At 32.4% G+C, this 25,363-nt stretch overlaps 1 protein-coding gene and 1 pseudogene across 1 annotated transcript; both read right to left on the bottom strand.

Annotated features, from left to right (window-relative positions):
* Nucleotides 1-14,366: 14,366 nt before the first annotated feature.
* On the bottom strand, nt 14,367-16,634 carry LOC145950172 (uncharacterized; annotated as a pseudogene).
* An 11-nt stretch (nt 16,635-16,645) lies between these two features.
* Nucleotides 16,646-17,621, bottom strand: LOC145950028 (glutathione S-transferase T2-like). Its single transcript, XM_083060942.1, has 2 exons — nt 17,171-17,621; nt 16,646-16,773 (listed from the first exon to the last, which is right to left on the bottom strand). Exons 1-2 carry the CDS (start codon nt 17,619-17,621, stop codon nt 16,646-16,648), a joined length of 579 nt encoding a protein of 192 aa, XP_082917068.1.
* Nucleotides 17,622-25,363: the final 7,742 nt, after the last annotated feature.

The raw sequence follows: 25,363 nt of genomic DNA, 5'->3' as shown, positions 1-25,363 counted from the left end.
TAGGAACCACAAACCATTGAACAAATACCATTATTAAGTTAATTCACACCTTCAATTTTATCACTCAAAACACCAAAAACAAAAACAATAATTATTACCAATACCCTATTATTAGATTGGGAGAATAAAAATTAAAAATAGAGATTTGAGCTCTTTGACCCTTATTGCTTCAATCCACATTCTTTTTCCTTTTTCCTTAAAAAATATTAGGTGAGTTGAATCTCGAAGGCTCACCAGAGATAGGTGAGCTTCAAGGTTCTATAAGCACTTATAAAGGTATTTATAGATTACCCACTGATAAATGTCTAATTAGTTTGATGAAATTTAAATTTGAGACACTTATCTAGCACACTTTTTGTATATATATTGATATAATTTTGGCTAATACATTAAGAATCAAAGAGGGGCTCTTAATTTACATTATTACATGGAGTGATGAATTTTTGATCAGATTTTCCTCTTATTTTGTAGTTTTTGAAATCTGGAGGCAAACGGCTGAGCGCTTTCAAGCCAGAGAGTCAACAAATGCAGCAAAGGAGAGGCGCTCAACCACTCTAAGGCGCTGAGCGGATTTGGCCCTGGAAAAAGGAGTGCTCTCTGCCTCCTAGGCGCTCAACGGATATGAAGCGCCCAGCCCCTTGTCCTTGCTTAATAGTGAAGAATCTCCAAGGCCCTCAACGGATTTGAACAGCTCAGCCCTTTAGATTACTTCATGGTGAAGAATTCTTCAAACCGCTCAGCCGTTTCAAGGCGCTGAGCAGATTCTTCTCTTTCCTGACTACTCTGTTTTAATTCTAGCACGTATAAAAGGGCAGGGGAGAGAGAAAAAAAGGGGAGGAAGTTGTACGAAGTGAAGAACAAAGAGGAACGAGGAAACAGAGCACTTTGGAGCTCGTGGGGACGCGATTCTTCAGAGGATCTCTTTCTTCTACCTTTCATCTTGTTGTTTTGTGATTTCTTGTACCATGGAGAGCTAAAGCTCTAGGTTTGGGATTAATGTAGTCATCAAACTCCTGTGTATTCCTCTTTGATATATATATATATATATATATATATATATATCATCTATTACTCAATGTCAGTGATTTGTATTCTGTTCTTAATGGAATCATTTAATAGAATCATTAGGAATACATAGGAGGGAGATTGATGAATTTGATCCCAAACTGTTTCTCATATCTGTTTTATTAAATCTAATATTTTGATTACTTAAGTTTGCATTATCATTCACATCAAATTTGACCATGTGTAATTACTCAAGTTTTAAATTTACAAGCATCAATTAGTATAATAGAAATCATAGCTTATCTCACAAGTCCTTGAGGTTCGACAACCTTTAATCGTACTACAGAGACTTGGGTGCGCTTGCCTAAAAAAACCAACACCCACTAACAAAATTTTCACATTAGTTGGAACCAAACCTAAGTCCTTTTGGGATATATGAGTTCATTCCTTATCAATTGGATTGACTTTCCCTTCCCTCTAATCCTTTGTTTGTGACCTTCAATCAATGCTCTTTGAAATCCATTACTCTGTCAACATCAAGACCATCTAACTCTCTAACTCTATTAACATCTTGGATAATTTAGATCTGACTTAGAGAAATTATTGTTATCTCCATCTTTGAGCTTCATCAGTCATTGACGTGACCTTCTATTATTGAAAAGGGTTTTAGCCATAACTAAAGGATCAAACTAGATATTAGAATCATATATAGTGGAGCAAGACATGAATCATAACATATTTGTTAATTTGGACTGGTTCATAGAAGATTTATTATAAGTTTTTTTACCCAAATGGGGTCATTATGTAAACATATTACACAAAGGAAACAAAGGTGTCGTTGGTTAACACAATGTAACCTTGTGTGTGACACCCTCTACCCTACTTGTCATAACACATAATATATTAAATAATTAAATAACCTCAAATATAATAAATAAACTCAAAATTCATACAGGTAGAAAGAATCATATTTTAACATAAACTAGATTTAGCAAAAATAACAAATTATAACGGAAATAAAAATTAAACAACTCAAATTAAATAACATAAATAAAATCCTAACTAATTCCTCGGTGTAACGTGTCCTATCAAAGCAAAATCTTACATTGAGGTCTAGGCCTCATCACCAACATCCTCAGTACCATGTTGATGATCACCTATAACAACTATAAGAAAACAACACAAAAGAAAAGGGAATGAGAAACATCTCACTCTAGCTTGCAGTGTAGGAATGCAAACTAACTAGTCAAACATAAACAACACATATAATAAGATATAACATATACAGTTACATATCATCATGTTTAACTCATTCATAGCATAATAAGTGACAACATATAAGATCATAATGCATATGCAGTGGACACGAACTACATGTTATCATGCATGTGGCGCCATTAAAATATCACACTTGTGCATTGTTGTTAGCAACACACTAGAGTAGTCCAAGAATACATGTCAAGTACACCCTTTGCGCACTCTACTAGAAGGACATATTACTAGGATTTGGTCGGGATAGCTAAGTCACTCAAGACACATCCCATACTTACGAGGTAAGATTGAGACTTCCAAACCAAACTATCCACAAGGTTGGTTCTCAAGCTTTTACATAAGGGACCTTCCCTATTGGCGTATTCCATATTATACCCTTTCAAAAACATACTTATCGTATGATGTTTGTCAATTAGACTCAATACATTACATTAAAATGACCTTATAGTTTCACATTTAACATTCTCTTCATATCACATTACTCCCCATACATAGTCATATGTTTATATATAAATGTCAATTCATATCACATTAACATCACATTACAAGAGTAACAACATAGAGTTAAATAGTAGAACATTATAAGAATTACAGGCAGGACGACGCCCAACAACACCACCCCACACTCGGCGCAAGTCCTCTAAAGGATCACACTAGTTTATGTCTGAACAAAGCCTGGCGTGATCGAGTCCACACCCAGCAAAAACACAATTGAGAGTTCTTTAGAGTGTTCACATCCGGCAAAAGTCATCTCATGTCTGACAAAAGCGTCACAGGAAACCCTTGAAGCTTCCATGCCTAGCGAGTATCATCCCACGCTCGGCATGAGAGACCCTGAGAGCAAACCTTACTTTTGGCCTTGACGACGTTTGACGCACCCCAAGTAGCATCCAATGAAGTATCAAAAAACACACATAGTAATAAACACAAAATTTTGAGTCACATCCCAAATCACCAAAACAAACAATTTAATCAGTAAAAGAGTTGTATATCATGTAATTAATATTCTATATCACCCAATTTGCATATATAACCAATAAATTTTTTCAAAATCACATCAAGTTCCCTAAGGATTTTCCATGGGAATCCACAGGGACCACATATCATACCATTATTAGCCAAAATATAAAACTAAGCATATATTCAAATACTTCATGCCATCAATTATGAGTGAGAAGAATAAAGAGTAGAATAGAAACATTAGAGGAAATCTCTTATACATAGACACAAAATATACATAGGATTGAGGACCAATCCCACTACCTAGTATGCAAACTCACACCTAAGTGAGGTTTTACCTAGATAAGATTTAGATGATGAGTGCACGGCTCCGGGGTAATTTCCTTCTTGCTCCTGTTCTCCGAGCTTTGAATTGCGTAGGTTAAAATAGATGTGTAAAAAGAGATGATCAAAAAACTGCTCTTTTCAAAATCCTAACATTCCTCTATCCCTCTAGTTAAAACACATTAGTCATGATTATCTCGAAGATTCCTTCCCTTATTAATAAAATATTATTTTTTCCTTTAATAAATATCATATATTATATTCTAAAATATGTCACATAATTTAAACAAATATTTAACAATCTTTGTTAATAAAATAAAAATATTAAAATTATTAATAAAATACTTATTATATTTTATGAAGAAAAAAAAGAGGTGTTACATGTATCGCGTCATCCTTTTTAAAACAATTTAAGGGCTAAAAAGTGGAATTGAAGTCACGTGTGTTAATAATGATGATCCCGCACGTAATTCTAACGATATTTGTAGTAAATAATTAAAACACAAATATTGTTATCTTCAAGTGAGACATCAATTAATTTTTGTTTTAAATGTGGTGTCATTATTTCCACCAAGAGATTAGATTTTTTATATAAGTAGTGTCATTACTCTCAATAAAAATTAGTTTTTTTATTTATTTTTAAAATATGGTCCCACAAAACTAAGTTTGTTTATTTTTATTTTTATTTTTTAAAATAGTGTCGCTACTTCTAGTTCTAGTATAAATTTTTTTTTTTATTAAATGTGGTCTAAACCCGATGGAGGAATCACCTTTAATATATATTTTTTTTTGGTCTCGTAGGGATTGAGGTAAAAGACACGCTTTGTAATAAAAATAAAATGAATACGAGTTATTAGTAGAAACATCAGCGTCAGAAAAATGGCGTGACATAAGACAAATGGACTTAGGGGTCCACAAACAGATAATAATTTAATTCAGCCATTATAAATGTAAACAACGATTGTAAATGAAGGGGACCAAAGCCATTATTAAACTGTGACAAATGTTACATTCATTCTCAACATTAGAAAAATAAACATATATATCAGTCATTTTTGCCATCATACTAGTACTAGCTAGCATTTCTATAAAATAAAAAATAATAATAATAATAAAAAACTGGTGGGAGAGTTTGGTGTTCACGAAACGCAAGCAGCAGGAACCAAAACAATTGGAAATGAAACCCAGTATTTTCTTCTGTATATGCAATAAAGTCAAAAAGACTCATTAGGAATTTGAACGAGTCTCCTATTTGGGACCACATTTAAAAAGTAAAAAAATTGATTCTCGTTGCAGGTAACGGCACTACCTACAGGAAAGAAATAAATAAACATGTGGGATCACAGCTAAAAGAAAAATACCCTCTACTCAGGGTACTAACTCTACTTTCAAGAAGAAGAGAAAAATAAATCTAATTTTCCAACGTGGATAGCGATACAACGAATTTTTTTCTGAAATAATATTTTTTTTAAAAAAAATTACAAGAATGATCACTGTGCAGGATTATTTATCAAGATAGAACCATTTACTGTTCAAGCTCAGAATTCGGTTCCCCGGGAACCGAATTCTGAGCATCAAAATGTAATTTTTTTTGTTTTTTCAACTCAGAATTCGGTTCCCTTGGTTTTAAATTTTTTTCTTTTTTTTTTCGTGTATGGGGCAAATGTGGGCTGATCTGGGAAGCGGAACGGCCCGTTCCAAAAGCAGAACGGGCCGTTCTGCTTAAAGAAACAGAGTGCAAATTCTTTAAGCAGAACGGGCCGTTCTGCTTTTGGAACGGGCCGTTTCACATTCAGAATTTGCACTCTGTTTTTTTAAGCAGAACGGCCCGTTCTGCTTTTGGAACGGGCCGTTCCGCTTCCCAGATCAACCCACATTTGCCCCATACTTGAAAAAAAAAAAAAATTTAAAACCAACTCAGAATTCGGTTCCCCGGGAACCGAATTCTGAGTTGAAAAAATAAAAAAAATTACATTTTGATGCTCAGAATTCGGTTCCCGGGGAACCGAATTCTGAGCTTGAACAGTAAATGGTTCTATCTTGGTAAATAATCCTGCACAGTGATCATTCTTGTAATTTTTAAAAAAAAAATATTATTCCAGTAAAAAATTCGCGATACAACATATTAAAAAAAAATTAATTAATCTCTCATTTGAAATTAACGACAATTATTTTTAATTATTTATTATAAATATTGTTGAATTAAATCATCATTGATTTACACTGTTCAAACTCTACTTTTTAACCAATTTTAAAAAATTAAAATAAAAATAACTTGGCACAAAAAAACACTACGTTAACTAGCAGTACCTCTGTTTACTACACTAAAATCAAAAAATGTTTGGAAATTAGACTGCAATATGTTTAAATAATGAGCCATTTGGATAAAAAGCCTTTATTGCAGGAGGATTGTTATATACTCTGAATCAAATTTTGAATTAATGTTCGAATGATTAAAATATTAGTATTTTTTAATAATTTTTTTATAAAATAATTATATAATTTAATATTTTATTATTTAAATCAGTTTTTTAATAATTCGAAACAAGTTTTAAAATATTTTTTGGATGATGCAGTATTTTTTTTTATTGTATTATTTACTTGAGTTTGTTTAGCTCGTTCAGTGGATCAATGGTGATATCAAATGATGAGGCATTGGTGATGTGATGTGATGTAAAGTAGTACTTGAGGAGGCAGATATGCAATGTAGTGGCGTGTGGTTGCCTTGCCTCGATTGCATTTTGGTTCCGAGTCTTCTTCAAGACAATCTTGTACTCAATAATATATATGTTTTTTCGGGATTTTTGTTTATATGTTTTTTTTATTCGCACTAGCGTTATTTCAATTTAGGTACGGATGGATGAGCTCCATACACATAGAATATGAGTGACAACAATGACATAAATAAGCTAGTTAATTGTGATTCAATTTTGTAGGATTTAGCATTAAAAGGTCTCTAAGTGTTCATCAACAATTATCATAGAACAGGTTTTATACATATAAATATTTAAATGAATTGAATGAACAATATATATATTAACTGTACTGGCAAGGCCTTTCGGCCACCAGTTGACCGATACCCGATCGGCACCTAAAGGGCCGAACCAGGGTGCCGACATCCAACCGGCACACAAAGGGCCGAATCAGGTTGCCGACGGCTGATCGGCCATTGGATACCTAGTGAATGTGAATTATCATTAATCAAAGGACAAGAGTCATCCTTAATCAAGGGTTAAGAGTTAATCACACTAATAAGCCGATTAGAGGCGTATTACCTAATATGGTAATCTTGTGCAGGGCCCATGGGAATCCGGGCCCATAAGGGTCAGTATAAATAGCTCATGTCACAAGATAACGTCACTGTTCATTAATTGCTATCGATATTTGTGCTTTGTCCTGACTTGAGCGTCGGAGTGCCTTTTGCAGGTACCTCCCCCCTCACCGGAATATTCGATCGGAACTCTCGTTCGGCCCACCAAATACGAGAAGATTACTAGTGTGCCCCTCAGACAGGTACATTAACAATAGAAATTATAATTGGTTTGCTTGCTTCCATTAATTGTTAAATTATAATACATAAAGACTCAAAAGAAGTAACAAAATTATAATATATTAACTAAACTAGATCTACTCTAAAATCGAACTATTCTAAGAAAAGAAAAAAAAAAAGATGGCCAAAAAGTCATATTCAACATTCACGTACACGAGAGTTATATGCGCAGGCAATGAGTATTCGTGAGAGTTCTTAAGCATGATTTTCTGACCCCGATAAAATTGCTTGTCCTATTTATAAAAGTTAATTGGGGGCAGCTAATTTTAGATGGGTTCGACGTGATATGCGTAACCACTCTCTATTACATAACATCTTGTAACCATTTTTAACTTCCGACAACCACCTATTGCATGCCTTAATCCTCGAATACTTTCTTCGAACAATAGTTAATTCATGTTAACTCCCTTGGTGTATAACTATCATGATGTTTACGCATTTGCGAGGAACTCCCTTGAACCGCTCCTAACTGCTTGAGCCATCGCTAGTGGTAACTCCCTTTTCTCGATTTGTCGAACTAACCTTGAGGAACCTTTTGATTGTCTTGAGATTTTCTTTCAATCCTAATACTCTAACAACCGTTCCTTTTTAATTAGTTTAATTTTGCTTTTGACCTGCCTCTAAAATTATCCGGTTTAACTGCTTCCTTGCCTTAGTAGAATTTGAGAGTTTTCCTCTACTTTTTTTTTGGTCATGGTTGTGGCAACTCCTTGATACTAATGTATTATTGATGTGTCGCTCGAATATTATCGAAATTGAGCTCTTCGAGTAACAATATGTTTTTAGAAAAAAAGATTAATTTAATTATTTAAAATGTTGCTCTTGGCAAGTTACTCGTAAAAAAATATATAGTTTATTATTTTATTATTATATAATATAATGGTAAATTTTGACGCCTCTCCATTGAACCATATTTTACGGTACTTCACCCTGGCCAACACCATATTTTGCGCCTCTTCATTAAACCATATATATATAAGACTCAGATTAATCGAAACCACTACTACATATGATTTATGGCAGATAAGTTATTCCGTTCCATTAGATTTATTGATAAAATATTCTTCGGATAGGATATATTGTTCATCCATTTATATTTTGAACAATGGACTTTATGGTGAATAGATATTTTTCATCCATTCACACCAAATATATATATATATATATATATATATATATATATATATTAAATACGGTGCCATAAAAAATATTATTATAAATATAATATATGTGTAACGACCTACCTAGTTGTTCCACAACAAACAACACCTTTACAGAATAGAGTATGCATATAAATATAAAATATATATACATAGGTCTAGCCTAGGGCTAAAAAGTCAATATACAAAATACATCAAAATAGCTATACTAAGTAGCCAAAAATAATAAACATCAGCTCCATCTGCCAGCTGCAGACCTGCTACTAAACTCCAACTTATCTCTACTCTGCTCCTATACACAATATGATCATAGTAGTCCAATCCATATGGAAACAAACAAGGGTAAGCTAGTGCAAAGAAATCAACACATAATTCAATTATAAACAACTTCAACTAACAACACATCATCAAACTCAACATGGTTGACATACAATACATCACAACATACATCTACAGCTCAGCTTCACAACACACTACACATATACAACTATCATCATTCAGCAAAATCAACATCAAACAACTTATGCATCGTCAAGCATTTCAACTTGGAGATCTCCTACAGCTCAACCTTACGGCCTACAATAGCTCAGCCTTATAGCCTATAACAGCTCAGCCTTACGGCCTACAACAGCTCAGCGTACAACATAAACAACTTAGACATCATACAACACAGCTCGGCTTAACAACATAATTCAACATGAACATCTCACAGCACAACTCATCCTTAATGAGCACAAACAACATTCAACATTAACAACATTAATTAGCATTGTTAAGAAAGAACACATCCATGCCCGGCGCGATAAGAGTTGCACCCAGCATGGACCAACTAGAGAGCTCCAAGGCTCTAACACGCCCGGCGCAATTCCAATTATGCCTGGTAGAAAAGAAGGCAGAGACTCTCAGGAGTCTCACAAACCCGGCGTACCAAACTCGCGCTTGGCGCAAGTGAGGCAAAGACCTCCCCAAGGTCTCATGTCTACGCAATACCAATTGCGCCCGGCACCACCCCTAATAGAGACTTCCATGGAGTCTCTACGCCCGGCGAGATCAAATCACGCCCGGCGCCGCACCAGTAACCCAAAATTGTGAGTCCTTGTTTGATATCACGCCCAGCGCAATTCTTCCACGCCCGGCGTGAGCCATCCAAGGGCCTCCATTCCCAAGCTCGCCTGGCGCAACCTGCCTTGCACCCGGCATGCTTGACCAATGGAACCCTCTGATGGTCATGCGCCCAGGGCGAAGAACTACGTCCGGCGCACTATCAAGCAATAACCCTCAAACTTTGAAAATTTCACCCATATCTTGCAAAATCAAACAATCCAAGCACATGCAAACCATTCAAAGAATCCCATTTTCAACAAACAACTCAAAAACCAACTCATTTTCAACATGCAACCATCAAACACTCAAAATCCCGAAATTTTCACCCTTTTACCCGAAACCCCGAAAAATGAAATTTTCCTCAAACAGCCCATCAATCTTCCAACATTAAACAACACATGAGTCCCTAAACTCATTTCCAACCAATTCATGCAAAAAAACTAGCTTCCTTTACCTCGGAGGAGAAGATTCCGAGCTTCTGGGAAGTGGAGGAAGTGATGAAGAAGAAAATTCAACTTTCGGCTAGCTCCGCACGACTTCGCGTTCAAGAGAATGAACCCCCTAGATGCTCACTGCTTCAGCTTAGGGATGAGAAAGGAGATCAAAATCAGAATAAGAGGCTTGAGAGAGAGTGAGGAAAGTGATGGGAGAAGAGATATGTGAAACGAGAGTGAGAGGGAGAGGCTGGGGAAGTAGGGTTTCACAATATGTATAAATTTATTTGATATATAATTATACAAATTTTTTATGTTAATTTTAAATGAGATTTAATAACATATATTATATAGTTTATAATTATATTTTTTAATATTATATTATCATATATTATATTTATAATTTTAGTAAAAATAATTTTTGATGACATATATTTATATTATGTGTTATTATTTAACAATTTTTTAATAATAATTTATATTTTAATTTTTTATGGTACTATATATTTTATCATATATTATGTCACGAGTGTTACTATTTGTTCTTTTATTTTTATTTTTATTTTTCATTTTGTTTCTTTATTAGATTAAGTTGATCCTTTTAACAATTTATTTCACTAATTTAATAAATTTAATAATATGTGATAATTTGTAAAATGTCATATCAATCAAAATTAACATAATTAGTAAAAAGAAATTTGACGAAAAGACGAATCTCATTGATAAAAATACTTTTTTTTATAAGCTTTATAAAAATACGGCTAAAAATCTATTTTGGTCCCTTATAATCTTTTTTTGTTTCAATTTAGTCCTTCATTAATTTTTGGTCTCAATTTGGTCCCAAACTAATTAATTAGTTTCAATTTAGTCCCAAATTAATTAATTAGTTTCAATGTGGGACTTCCGTCCAAATTATTTAAACGGAGTTAACATTTGGCCACGTGGATGCCACGTAGATGCATACGTTGCATCCACGTGGATGAGAATTTTTTTTGAAAACACCTAGACCGGAACGGGCCGTTCTGGTTGCAAAATTAAAACACCACCAGTGAAGCAGAACGGGACGTTCTGAAAATAGAACGGGACGTTCTGAAAACAGAACGGTCCGTTCTGCTTTCAGAACGGCCCGTTCCAAAACTATGAATAAAATATTCTTTACTTAATTGTGTTTTTGATATTATAATTATGCAATTTTGATCTCTAAGGTTTTAATTGAGTAATTTCAGTCCTTAAAAGATTATAGTTGTGTAATTTTAGTCTCACAATTTTCAATTGAATAATTTTAATCTCTCAAATATCATAATTGTGCAATTTTAGTCTTTCTCATTAAAAATTTAATAATTTTAAAATTTTAATATATATATATATATAATATTTTAAAACTATATAATTGTTTTTTTATTTATATTAACGTATATTATTATTATTTTTAATGTATCAAATGATATATATTTATTATTACTAAATAAATAAAATTTATATATTATTAGTATCTTAATATTACTGATAAATTAATATCAATAATATTTTTACTATATTTATAAATAAACTAATAATTTGATAAATATAACTTAATATATATTAATATACTTTTACAAAAATATAAATATATAAGATCAGATATATATTTCTAATTAATATACTTATATTTTTGTAAAAGTATATTAATATATAACAAGTTATATTTATCAAATTATTAGTTTATCTATAAATATATTAATAATATTATTGATATAATATCGAAAATTATAATATACGTTAATTTGAATAGATAAATAATTATTTAATTTTAAAACATTATATATATATATATATATTAAAATTATTAATTTTTAATGGGAGAAACAAAAATCATACTATTATGATATTCGAGGGACTAAAATTGTTCAATTAAAAATTGAAGGACCAAAATCGCGCAATTGTAATTCTTTAAGGACTAAAATTATGCAATTAAAATCTTGGAGATCACAAAACTGCACAATTGTAATACTTGAGAGATAAAAAATGCAATTAAACAAATATTCTTGATTAATTTTATTAAAAAATATAATAATTTTGAAAAATATTTTTTTATGGTAAAAATTTTAAAATTACTTATTTTTATAAAATATAATTGTCTTATAAATAGAGTAATAATTTTTTCTTTTTCTCTTTCTGTTTGAAGAAATATTTAAATATCACTTTATAATTTTTTGCAACTTATTTAAGATTAAAAGAATAAAATGATAAAAATTAATAAGATAAACATAATAAAATAAAATATATAAAAAATATTAATATATTTATTTTATTAGATATAATAACATAATTAAAATATAATTAATACTATATATTTTATAAAATTATTAATATTTTATATATAAAAAAAACCCGGAACGGCCCGTTCTGAAACCGGAACGGGCCGTTCTGGTTACATTTTCAGTGTGTTAATTTTGCACCTGGAACGGACCGTTCCGGATGCAAAATTAATACACCAAAAGTGCACCTAGAACGGCCCATTTCGGTTTCAGAACGGGCCGTTCTGGGTCCAGTTGTTTTCAAAAAAATTCTCATCCACGTGGCATCCACGTATGCATCTACGTGGCGTTCACGTGGCCAAAAGTTAACACCGTTAAAGCAATTTGGACGGAAAGTCCCACATTGAAACTAATTAATTAATTTGGGAATAAATTGAAACCAATTAATTAGTTTGAGACCAAATTGAGACCAAAAATTAATGAGGGACTAAATTGAAACAAAAAAAGATTATAAGGGACCAAAATAGGTTTTTAGCCTAAAAATACTTAAGAGATAAAATCAAAAACAATTTGCACTTACAAAATAAAATTAAAACTTAAAATAAAATAAAGAGCAAATTAAAAAATCTATTTTAACATTTTATATACAGTATCTCTCACTCATTTTTCTATATTATCAAACATATATAATATATTTTTCAATTAATTTTAGACTAAACATTTTAAATTTCACGACATTTTTTTTTATCAATTTTGATTCACTTGTTTTTCTTTTGGAACTCTCTTTCTCGTCCATTTTACCAATTTCTTTTGTCCAGCGAAACATACTGTAAACGACTCTAGAATAATAAGGTACTAGAAGAATAGTACTGCATATAAGCTTCTAGAAAATCATACGCAAAGCTTACATCACACAATGTTGTCATCTATGAGTCACGGTGACACGTGTTGAGAAGAGATTAAGATTCTTTTCGATACGTCGTTTTCATGCTGTCATGTACATCGAATGCTGAGTCTCCCTCCCCTCCCCCCGGATCAGACACGTTGTAGTTGTATAATTTAGAGCTTCTACAATGCCAATTTGCTTTTAAGTAATTCCTAATCATTTTAAATGAGTGTTATTGTGTCAAGTTACTCATAAATATTTTATATTATATTTTTATAATTTTTGTTCTAATAAAAATTATTTATAAGTACCTCAACTTTTTTATAACTTATATTACATTTTTTGACACCTCAACTTATATTTTATGATAAATTTTTATAAAATTAATTATTATGAATAATATATAAATATGAATAACTAATAATTAAAACAAATTAAAAAATTAAAAAATTTCAATAATAAAAATATTACATAATAAAAAAATATTAAAAAATACAATAATAAAAAGAAATAACGTAATAAAAAATAGGTTAAAATCCTATTTTGGTCCCTTATAATCTTTTTTTATTTCAATTTAGTCCTTCATTAATTTTTTGTCTCAATTTGGTCCCAAATTAATTAATTGGTTTCAATTTAGTCCTAAATTAATTAATTAGTTTTAATGTGGGACTTCCGTCCAAATTATTTAAACGGAGTTAACTTTTGGCCACGTGGATGAGAAAATTCTTTTTAATACACCTGGACCCGGAACGGCCCGTTCTGAAACCGGAACGGGCCGTTCTGGTTGCAAAATTAAAACACTACCAGTGAATCAGAACGGGCCGTTCTGAAATCAGAACAGGCCGTTCTGGTTTCAGAACGGCCCGTTCCAGAACTGTGAATAAAATATTCTTTACTTAATTGTGTTTTTGATATTATAATTATGCAATTTTGATCTCTAAGGTTTTAATTGAGTAATTTTAGTCCTTAAAAGATTATAATTGTGTAATTTTAGTCTCACAATTTTTAATTGAACAATTTTAATCTCTCAAATATCATAATTGTGGAATTTTAGTCTTTCTCATTAAAAATTTAATAATTTTAAAATTTTAATATATATATAATGTTTTAAAACTATATAATTGTTTGTTTATTTAAATTAATGTATATTATTTTTTTTAATGTATCAAATGATATATATTTACTATTACTAAATAAATAAAATTTATATATTATTAGTATTTTAATATTACTGATAAATTAATATCAATAATATTTTTACCCTTTTTATAAGTAAACTAATAATTTGATAAATATAACTTAATATATATTAATATACTTTTACAAAAATATAAATATATAAGATCAGATATATATTTCTAATTAATGTACTTATATTTTTGTAAAAGTATATTAATATATAACAAGTTATATTTATCAAATTATTAGTTTATCTATAAATATATTAATAATATTATTGATATAATATCGAAAATTATAATATACGTTAATTTGAATAGATAAATAATTATTTAATTTTAAAACATTATATATATATATATATTAAAATTATTAATTTTTAATGGGAGAGACAAAAATCATACTATTATGATATTTGAGGGATTAAAATTGTTCAATTAAAAATTGAAGGACCAAAATCGCGCAATTGCAATTCTTTAAGGACTAAAATTATGCAATTAAAATCTTGGAGATCACAAAACTGCACAATTGTAATACTTGAGGGATAAAAAATGCAATTAAACCAATATTCTTAATTAATTTTATTAAAAAATATAATAATTAATAAGATAAAAGGAATATCACTTTATAATTTTTTGCAACTTATTTAAGATTAAAGGAATAAAATGATAAAAAATTAATAAGATAAACATAATAAAATAAAATATATAAAAAATATTAATATATTTATTTTATTGGATATAATAACATAATTAAAATATAATTAATAATATATATTTTATAAAATTATTAATATTTTATATATAAAAAAATAAAATAAAACCGGAACGGCCCGTTCTGAAACTGGAACGGGCCGTTCTGGTGCATTTTGGGTGTGTTAATTTTGCACTTGGAACGGGCCGTTCCGGATGCAAAATTAACACACCAAAAGTGCACCCAGAATGGCCCGTTCCGGTTGCAGAACGGGCCGTTCTGGGTCCAGGTGTTTTCAAAAAAAATCTCATCCACGTGGATGCCACGTATGCATCTACGTGGCGTCCACGTGGCTAAAAGTTAACACCGTTAAAGCAATTTGGACGGAAAGTCCCACATTGAAACCAATTAATTAATTTAGGACTAAATTGAAACCAATTAATTAATTTGGGACCAAATTGAAACCAAAAATTAATGAGGGACTAAATTGAAACAAAAAAAGATTATAAGGGACCAAAATAGGGTTTTAACCTAAAAAATATCAAAAATTACAATAATAAAAATAAATTTATTAATAAAAAGAAATACCAAAAATTACAATAATAAAAAGAAATTACATAATAAAAAGAAATACCAAAAATTATAACAAAATTAAATATAAAAATTAAATACGCACTAATTTTCGTTATTATGATGTCCAAATCGTTCCCAAATATGTTCCACCAAGTCGTGTTGTAGTTGTCGGTGTTGTTGTCTGTCACAAAGATGTGCCCTCCTTTGTAAGTATGTTGCAGTAAAAATAGGATGAGGACCAATAGATATATCGGTAGTCGAGACTTCGTTACCACCATTATCATAATCAAAATTAATATTGTATGTGTGTCTTTCATCTTCAACTATCATGTTATGTAATATGATGCATGCATACATGATATTCTTCAATGTATCAACACGCCAAGCACGTGCCGGTCCACGCACAATTGCAAATCGAGATTGCAATACTCCAAATGCTCGCTCTACATCTTTTCTTACCGATTCATGTCGTTCGGCAAATAATTTTCTCTTTTCTCCTTGTGGCATAGGAATGGTCTTCACAAATGTAGCCCACTCAGGATAAATACCATCAACAAGATAATAACCCATATTATATTGGGTTCTATTCACTATCTATTGTACAGCAGGAGCTTGTCCTGACAAAACGTCATTAAACACATTCAAAGCATTCAACACATTAATGTCATTATTTGAACTTGCGGTGCCAAAAAAAGCATGCCAAATCCACAAGTCTTGTGAAGCTACAGCTTCAAGCATAATTGTGGGTTTGCCATGATCACCTCGACAAAATTGTCCTTTCCAAGCAACTGGACAATTTTTCCATTCCCAATGCATGCAGACCTTAACATACCTGGAAAGCCACGTGCATTCCCCATTTGAAGTAGTCGTTCAACATCTTTATTGTTAGGCCTCCTAAGGTATTCAGCTCCGAATATGTTGCACACACCGAATACAAATCTTTCTAAGCATTCCACAACGGTGCTTTCACCAATTCGAGCGTAATCATTTGTACTATCAGCACTTGATCCATATGCTAATATACAAATTGCTGCTGTGCATTTTTGTAATGGTGAAAGACCCTTCTTTCGAGTTGCATCAACCCTCATCTTGAAATAATCATCATAATGACCAAGGGCTTCTACAATTCTAAGGAACACGTGCCTTTGCATTTGAAATCGTCATTGAAAATGAGCATCTGTGTAAACTGAATTTTCAGAGAAGTAATCATTGAACAATCGATTGTGCCCTTCTTCACGACATCGATCAATCATCAATCTTTTTTTCCTTCAACGAGTAGTGTTGTCTTCAAGTACCAATCTCATTATACGTTCGTTAGTGTTTTCTTGAAGTTCCTCATCTATAACTTGATCAAATAAAGCATCAAACTCTCTGTTGGAATCCATTTTGTGGAAAACTAAAGTGTCAACTTTAGAGAAAATAGGAAGCAACAAATAGACTTTGAGACAAATAATTGACGTAGGTTTTGAGAATGAGATACAAGAAATGTGTATCAATTATATAGTGTCTTAAAAAATGGCTAGTTTACAATGGCTAGTTTATAACGGCTAGTTTATAACCGGCTAGTTTATAACTGCTAGTTTACAAAGGCTAGTTTATAACGGCTAGTTTGCAACGGCTAGTTTGCAACGGCTAGTTTACAACGGCTAGTTTATAACAACTAGTTTATAACGGCTAGTTTGCAACGGCTAGTTTACAACAAATTAAATTCAATTACAATAAAACTAGTCTAATTTGCATAAATTAAAATTACAATAATATTTAATCTCCTAATTTGCGCCTAATAAAATTACAAGCCAATTCATGATCTTTGAGCTGCTTCTCAGTCATTCCAGATGTGTCCTTCATGAGAATTTCATACATTGCACTAAAGTTAGTTGCTTCCTTCGCTTCAGCCAATTTCTTTACTGCAGCACTTCTTTCTAACATTGCTTTTGTCATATTATCCAACTCCTCTTTGTTGGAAGATGTTTCGCCAACCTTTCCTTTACTTTTTCTCTTCGTTGCTTTTTGACCTATTAGACGAGACATTAGTGTTGTTAGGTCATATTCTTTACAATCATTGGCTGCATCTATGTTAGAAGACGTTGAGTATTGCCCAGATTTAGAAATCTTTGATCGTTTAGAAGAGCTCCCCATTGATTCAGATTTCCATTTTGGCTCATCTCTTAATAATAGCCATGCATGCTCAAAATTGAATTTTTCACCTACATCTTGCCAGTAAATTTTATATGCATTTGGCATGATGTCTTTTTCTGAGTTGCCACTTTTTTTTTATCACGAGCTTGTTTATAACATCTGACAAATAATTCAACTGCTTTATTGATTCGAAACCAACGAATTTTTAACTGACCTGGATTTCTTACTAGAAATTGATTGCGATTGTTGTTGTAATTCTCCTTGATTCTAATCTAGAAACTATTTTCAGTTTGATCAACTCCTTCGAAATGTTGAGCCATGATTGAGTAAGTAGATTATCCTCTTCGACAGAAAAACTTACACGTGATTTTTTTTAGTACATATTTCTTCTCCTTGTTGCCCTCCAACATTAAGTGTGATGTTCTCTAGCCCTACTTGAGACTCAGATACGGAACCAATTGGTGAATCTGTTTCGGAAAAATTTGAAGGCCTAAAACATATATTGGGATTGGTTGGTATTGGTGGTGGATACATAAAAAAATGGGGATTTGGAGAATTATCATTGGTTGAATGTGGTGGTGGTGGTGGGTATATAAAAGATTAGGATTTTGAGAATTTTCACCGGAAGGAGTTGGAGGTGGTGGTTGGTTTTGTAAATAATTAAAATAACTTTGAAAATTATATTGATTGGGATCCATGTGCTAGGATATAAAAAAAAATTACAAATGAATGAAAATAAAATAATTTTTTTTATGTGAATAGTAAACGTGAATAGTAAATTTTTTGAAATAAATAGTAAGCTTGGACAATGAAATGCAAATAAACTGAACAATAGAGTGCAAATGAACTAGATAAGGTGAACAATAAGTGCAAATAAATTGAATATATTGGACATCAATTTATACATACAACTCCAACGGCTCTCTAACGTCTCTCCAACGGGTCTCCAACGTCTCTCTTTATTTTATTTACGTCTATCAACGTCTCTCACTCTCTATTCACTCTCTATTAACGTCTATCACTCTCTCTACACTCTCTCTTCACTCTCCCTTCACCCTCCTTTCACTCTCTATTCACTCTCTCTTCTCCGACTGGCACTCTCTTTTTACTCTCTCTTCTCCGACTGGTGCGCGAAGGTGTCAATCTTTCGGAGGGGTCGAGGGTGGAGGTGGTCGCACGTGGGGCGGAGGGGTTCGGCCGGGGGGTTCTGGCGCTCGTAGGGTAGAGGTGGTTCCCGCGCGGGCGGCGGGTCTGGCTATATGGAGCCGCGCACGCATGGCAGAGGGGTCTGGTCGGTCGAATTCGCGCGCCGGTTGGGCATTCTGGTCATGCGGTGGTCAGTCGTGCAGAGGGTGTCGCGCGCAGAAGGGTCGCGGGCATAGGGGGTCACGCGTGGAGACACAATACCGGCGACACGCGACCAGCGACGCGCGAACGGCGACATGACCCGGCGTTGGCAAACCTTCCCGGACGAATGAATATGAGGTGAAGGATATGTTTTTTGCTATTTTTTTTATTTTCATAACTTTGGTCCATATTCCATGTAGATCTCTTTCAACCAATCAAATTTCTCTTCTTAGTGCTAAGCACCGTTTCTTGTACAAGCAACAGAGAAAATTTTTTAAGGAACTCAGTTGCCATGTAAGATCACTCTAATGGGGCTTTTTATAAGCACCGTTGCTTAAGAATAAACAACACAGTAAGCACCCCCATTGGAGGTGCTCTTACACATTGTATGTAACTACCGTCCAATTATTTTTTTTTCTCTATTTATTTTTAAATTTGAATTTAATTTCATTATTTTTAAATAATTTGATATGGTTCATATTTTTTTTTATAAATATTTAATATTATTATTTTTATCTAAATTAATATTAATAACATTAATGAAATCTAATGAAAATATAACATTGAACATTATTTAAAAATTAGATGATCAAATTGAATTATTTAAAATGTTCAATTTAGTTATTTAATTTTTAAAAAAATGTTCAATTATCCTTTCAAATAGCTTTATTAATGTTATTAGTGTCAATTTGGATAAAAAAGATAATATTAAATATTTTTTTAAAATTAAAAAATTAAATTAGACCTTTTTGAAAATAATATAATTAAATTAAATCTTAATAATTTGATCTTTTAAGGTGTTTTAATTAAGTGTATGTATTACATGATTAATTGTAAGTTATTGTTAGTTCATCATCATTTATATATATTACATCTATTGAATACATACAGTGATCAAACTTACAATATATAGTTCATACAATTTATCTATATATGTCATTTATAATAAACATACATATAATATTTACCATACACCATTTAATTTTCATTAGAAGGAATAAATTTACTCATGTTCCTCAAAATTAGCATCATGCAACCTGTGTCAACATACTACTTATCAAAAATCAACTATCATACAATAACAACATTTACATAAAATAACACATAGAAAGTTATATTACTCTTATCATACTCATCATTTTATCACATGAAAAACAAAAAGATTTTCTACAACTTTCGTGAAGACTTAAAATTCTAATATCATCATCTATCATGTTGAAAATTATAAAAATAGTAATAGTTTGGACTAATTCTTACAACTTAATATTTTCTCACTAAAAAGGTTATAACTTGAGTTTTAAATATCTTTTGAGGTGATTTAAAAGCTATTGGAAAACTAGAATCTAGGACTATAACTTTCATTAAAACCCCAAAAGCAAATTTGGTCATTTACCTCCACCTCTACAGCGCTCAACTTGCATTGCAGCGCTAGATTTTTTCCAGTCCAATTTTCCCCATCGTTGTAACATCTAACTGTTGTTGCAGTGTTGAATCTCTGTCAAGCCTTATTTTTCATCATTGTAGCACTCATTTTACCACTATAGTGCTAGATCTTTGTTTGAACCTTTTGGGGAATTTACAACGCTTTATTGTCAAAACCAGCACTCCAAAGTTGAATGTAGAGTTTTTTTTTACATGGTTTCCCCTTCATTTCTGACATGCAATTCTCAATTTTTATTTCTAACACTTGTGAAGTGCTCTTTTACACTAATTTATTCACACCAAAATGACATGCATCCAAAATTACATAATCAAGTTCATGCTCTTTGCATCAAAATCCAACCAAAACCCACTTTTATTCCCAAATTTTCTTTTACATGTTCAAGAAATCCAAAGCCCAACTTCAACATGCAAACAATTCAAAACTAATTGTAAATTTCAATGATTTTCAACCAATATTAAGCTTCATAGATCAATAACAATTCAACTGGTACAAAAATTGAATCCAACTTCTGTTACTTGCATTCCAACTATGGAAAGAAGAGAAGAGAAACAAAAAAAAAGAGAAAAAAGAATGCTTTAACCCACAATAACACTCTCAAGGTTTAGATGAGAAAAAAGGAGAAAAAATGATTCAGTGTTACAATCACTATTAAAAGTAATACATTTATTGAAAGAGTGAATTATTTTAATAAAAGTATATCAAAAAATGATACATTTATTATTATTTAAATCTTTATAAAAACTTTAAAATACAGTTATTGTAACATAGGGAATAATATCTAATGTCTTTATTAATAAAAATATCACATTAAATATAATTAATATTGCATAACAATTGATATGTTTCTTTTAATGATATTATTGTTCATCTTAAAGGTTTAAAACAAACTATTTTTATCATCGAGGAAAATAGAAGACTAATATTTAAAAAAATAATAATATGATATTATAAAAATTTAAAATATTAATTTTAAATTTGAGTACATTATAGAATAAATTTTAAAAGAATAAGAACATATATGTCTTAAATTTATTATATAATTTACATAAATAATTGAAAAATATTCCCGTTAATTTAAAAACTTTTAAGTATATAGATTAAAATAATTTATCTTAAATTATAAAAAATTAAAAGAAATTAAAAATTATAAATATAAAAATTAAAAATATTAATTTTAAATTATTTATAATAAAAAAAAAAGTGTTTTGATTTAAAAAAAAGAAAAAAAAAGAAATGTGAAGAGTGAACTTGATAACTGATAAGTGTAGAGTTGGTGAAACTGTAAATGATGACGAATGAGGGGCGGTGGCTTACGCATGAAGTGAAAGGTGGGCGTAGTGATGTCATAAGCGCAACGTCATCATCTGAAATTGAGGTTGGGTGATTGAAGGAGGGCATCGAGGTGTACCCGTTTCTTTATAAAACGCACACCTGGAAGCTTTGTGAAACACGCCACGGCATTCCATTTCCGACAACACGGGACTCTTAATTTCACCTACCGACAACTAAACCCCTTTCTCACTGCCTCCCAACCAGCTTAATTCATCCTTCTCCCTCTCTCCCAATGGAAAATAACAAGAGAGAGGCGCCGGAGAGCGACCAAGAAGAAGACGAGATGAAGATGGAGGAGTTTTACTCGCTGCTCAGGAGTTTCCGGAACGCACGTGATCGCCGCCGAAGGGAATTGGAGAAGGACGAGAGCAAGAGCAAAAAGATGAAACCCCACACCCCAACAACAACACCCAAGCCCCAGCCAGAGGTTTCTTTCCAGTTTCAGGACTTTACCACAGAGATTCACTTCAGAAAGCCTCCTTTGCTTTTTCCCAATCCAATTCCCTGCGACACCACCAACAACAACAACGCTATCAAAAAGAACGAACAACAACACGATCTTGCTCTCGACCTCAAACTCGCTCTCTAGCTTTCAACACCTTCCACCTTCAATTTTATCCGACTCTTTTCAAATGGCCGCTTGTAATATTACTGTTAACGTTTTGTATATATTGCAATGATGCATTTTACTTGCCATGTCTCTAATATCTACCATCTATCTAATTCTTTGTGTATTTCGGCAAAAAAAAAAAAAAAAACAGAAAGATATTTTCTGTATTCTTGAAGTTGGGAGAAATAATTGTATTTTTCAAATAAAAAATTAAATATTTTTAATATTTATAGAAAAAATGATTTTTAATTTGTTAAATTTTTTCTATCTCTTAAATTTAAAATAATTATTTTAGTTTTTTTTTTAATTTATTTGATAAAGAAGTATAACTACTTTTCACTATGTCAATTCTTATAAACATAAACTGGTACCTTCACTTTCATTAAATTGATTTTTTGATATTAACAAGTGAAATTTATTTAATTTATTTTTCTTAAAATACAAAAAAAAAGTGTCGATTTTTCTATTCTTAGAATACTAAAACTTTCATTTGCTTATGTATTGTAATCATCAACTATAACCCTTACATTTAACGATTCTTACTCATAGGGGGAAAACAACTAAAATATTATCTAGATATTTGTATCAATATAGATATATGTGTAAAATTACTAGGGGAAATGAAACAACTATACAAATATGTGTGTGTATATAGACACACACCCACTTATATAACTAGTTATAATAGAGTAACCCAACAAAACAACAACAAACCATCCACCACCATGGCTTTAGAAAACTCTACCTACCTCCAACAAGCACCACTCTGCTCCCACGTAAACATGATCATCATTGTCCAACTACCAAGAGATACATGCAAGGGTAAGCTAGACTTTAAAAGAATCAACATATAATGAGTATAAAAGAAAAATGCATCTATACTACCAACTACCTCAACATGTAATGATACTACAAAATCACACCATGGTTTACATGCCTGTCAGACCGATAATTAAATTGAGATACCAATCCTTATCATATGATTTCTTGGATGTCATCACTTAGACTAGGAAAGTTCAGTACCACCATCATGTATAGTAGGTGTAGACCTACCACGATATTGGCATGCATTAATCAAGGCACTAATGATATTAACTTGCTAACTATCTTCACGATACCACACACTTTTTCAATAAATAGTTAAGGGTTGTAGCTCTCAACTTCATACCTTACTCTAACATTTACTAAGGGTTTATAAGAGACTCTATAATTCACTCAAGGAGGATTTTTTAACAACTAGCCTCCCAGGACGCCACAATAGTATTCACATTATGGGAAATCTAACTTTAGAAAACACCATTTCCTTTAGTCCTAAGTCAATTAACATGCTTTAATGCGTATAACATTCTCAACATCAACACCTCAACAATCATCAACAACATTATTGATAAAAACAAAAAACATGCAACTCAATAGTCCATCAACAAATCATTCCTAACTTTCCATACCTCAATTTTGAGCAAAAGAGATAAAGGAGAAGAGAAAGAAGAATGAATCCACTAAGAACTTTGTACAACACACCTTGATTCTTGACAAGAAGCTTTGAATCAATACCCATAATGGATCAACAGTTGTAACAGCCCAAGCAACCCGCATGAAGATATTGTCCGCTTTGGCCGCAGCCCTCACGGATTTGTTCTTGGCGATGGCACGCATGCCACCCCAAAACGCGTCTACACAAGGAAGGTGTCCACACCCATATATATGGCATGCTTCGTTCCCCTTCCTAACCGATGTGGGACTATATCCACCCCCCCTCAAGGGAGTCCAGCGCCCTCGCTGGCACACCGATCCGGGCCCCGGCTCTGATACCAATGTAACAGCCCAAGCAACCCGCATGAAGATATTGTCCGCTTTGGCCGCAGCCCTCACGGATTTGTTCTTGGCGATGGCACGCATGCCACCCCAAAACGCGTCTACACAAGGAAGGTGTCCACACCCATATATATGGCATGCTTCGTTCCCCTTCCTAACCGATGTGGGACTATATATGTAACAGCCCAAGCAACCCGCATGTAGATATTGTCCGCTTTGGCCGCAGCCCTCACGGATTTGTTCTTGGCGATGGCACGCATGCCACCCCAAAACGCGTCTACACAAGGAAGGTGTCCACACCCATATATATGGCATGCTTCGTTCCCCTTCCTAACCGATGTGGGACTATATCCACCCCCCCTCAAGGGAGTCCAGCGCCCTCGCTGGCACACCGATCCGGGCCCCGGCTCTGATACCAATGTAACAGCCCAAGCAACCCGCATGTAGATATTGTCCGCTTTGGCCGCAGCCCTCACGGATTTGTTCTTGGCGATGGCACGCATGCCACCCCAAAACGCGTCTACACAAGGAAGGTGTCCACACCCATATATATGGCATGTTTCGTTCCCCTTCCTAACCATACCACTAAATGTGACACCCTCTACCCCAACATCATTAATAAACATAAACTATATTTATAAAAGATTTTCATAGAATGATATAAAACAATAAGTATCATAAGGTAGAAGATGCACATTCATAATTCATACACATAAATATTAAACTCAAGAAGTTATTATAAAACAAAGATTATAAATTAATCCCAGTAAAGGTGGCAGTGCCTCCTAGTTAGAAATCAATTTATAATTTATTAAATTACACAAGAAAAGAAAATATTTTTAGAACAATAAAGACATAAGAGAAATCCTAGCTAAACCCGATGTCACATCCTATCAGAGCATGCCCCAAGAAGCCTTTAGGCCTCATCACCAACATCCTCATGATGATGATTACCTGCAACATAAATTTAAACATATACAAAAAAAATAACAAGGGAGTGAGAAACATCTCACTCAGTTGTAGATGAAGAAATAAAAGTTAAATAGCACACACACACAATCATTATCATATATAATAATTATTTATCATGCAATGATGTCATAGACTCAACTCATAAATATATGCATGTGGCGCCATACGGAAGTTCACATATCATCATTGGTGACCCTAAGGCACACCTAGTTAGCATATCGTGGGTGACCCAAAGGAACACCTGGTTACATCATTGGTGACCCAAAGGCACACCTTGTTAGTCGTGGGTATGCGGCCTCAGCGGCACACCTGGAGTATATATGCATA

The sequence above is a fragment of the Cajanus cajan genome, chromosome 7, assembly GCF_000230855.2.
Source record: "Cajanus cajan strain Asha chromosome 7, NIPB_CcT2T_4, whole genome shotgun sequence".
NCBI classification, from domain to species: Eukaryota; Viridiplantae; Streptophyta; class Magnoliopsida; order Fabales; family Fabaceae; genus Cajanus; species Cajanus cajan.
The sequence above is the reverse complement of the archived record's forward strand: the minus strand, read 5'-3'. Positions and strand labels throughout refer to the sequence as shown.

What these genes read in the sequence shown, in the direction of transcription:
- LOC145950028 (XM_083060942.1), bottom strand. Translation starts at nt 17,621, where the DNA reads ATGCCAAATGCATATAAAATTTACTGGCAAGATGTAGGTGAAAAATTC. An exon ending in CAAAGATCATGAATTGGCTT is followed by an intron (nt 16,774 to 17,170) that starts GTAATTTTATTA and finishes TTGACACTTTAG; the next exon opens with TTTTCCACAAAATGGATTCC.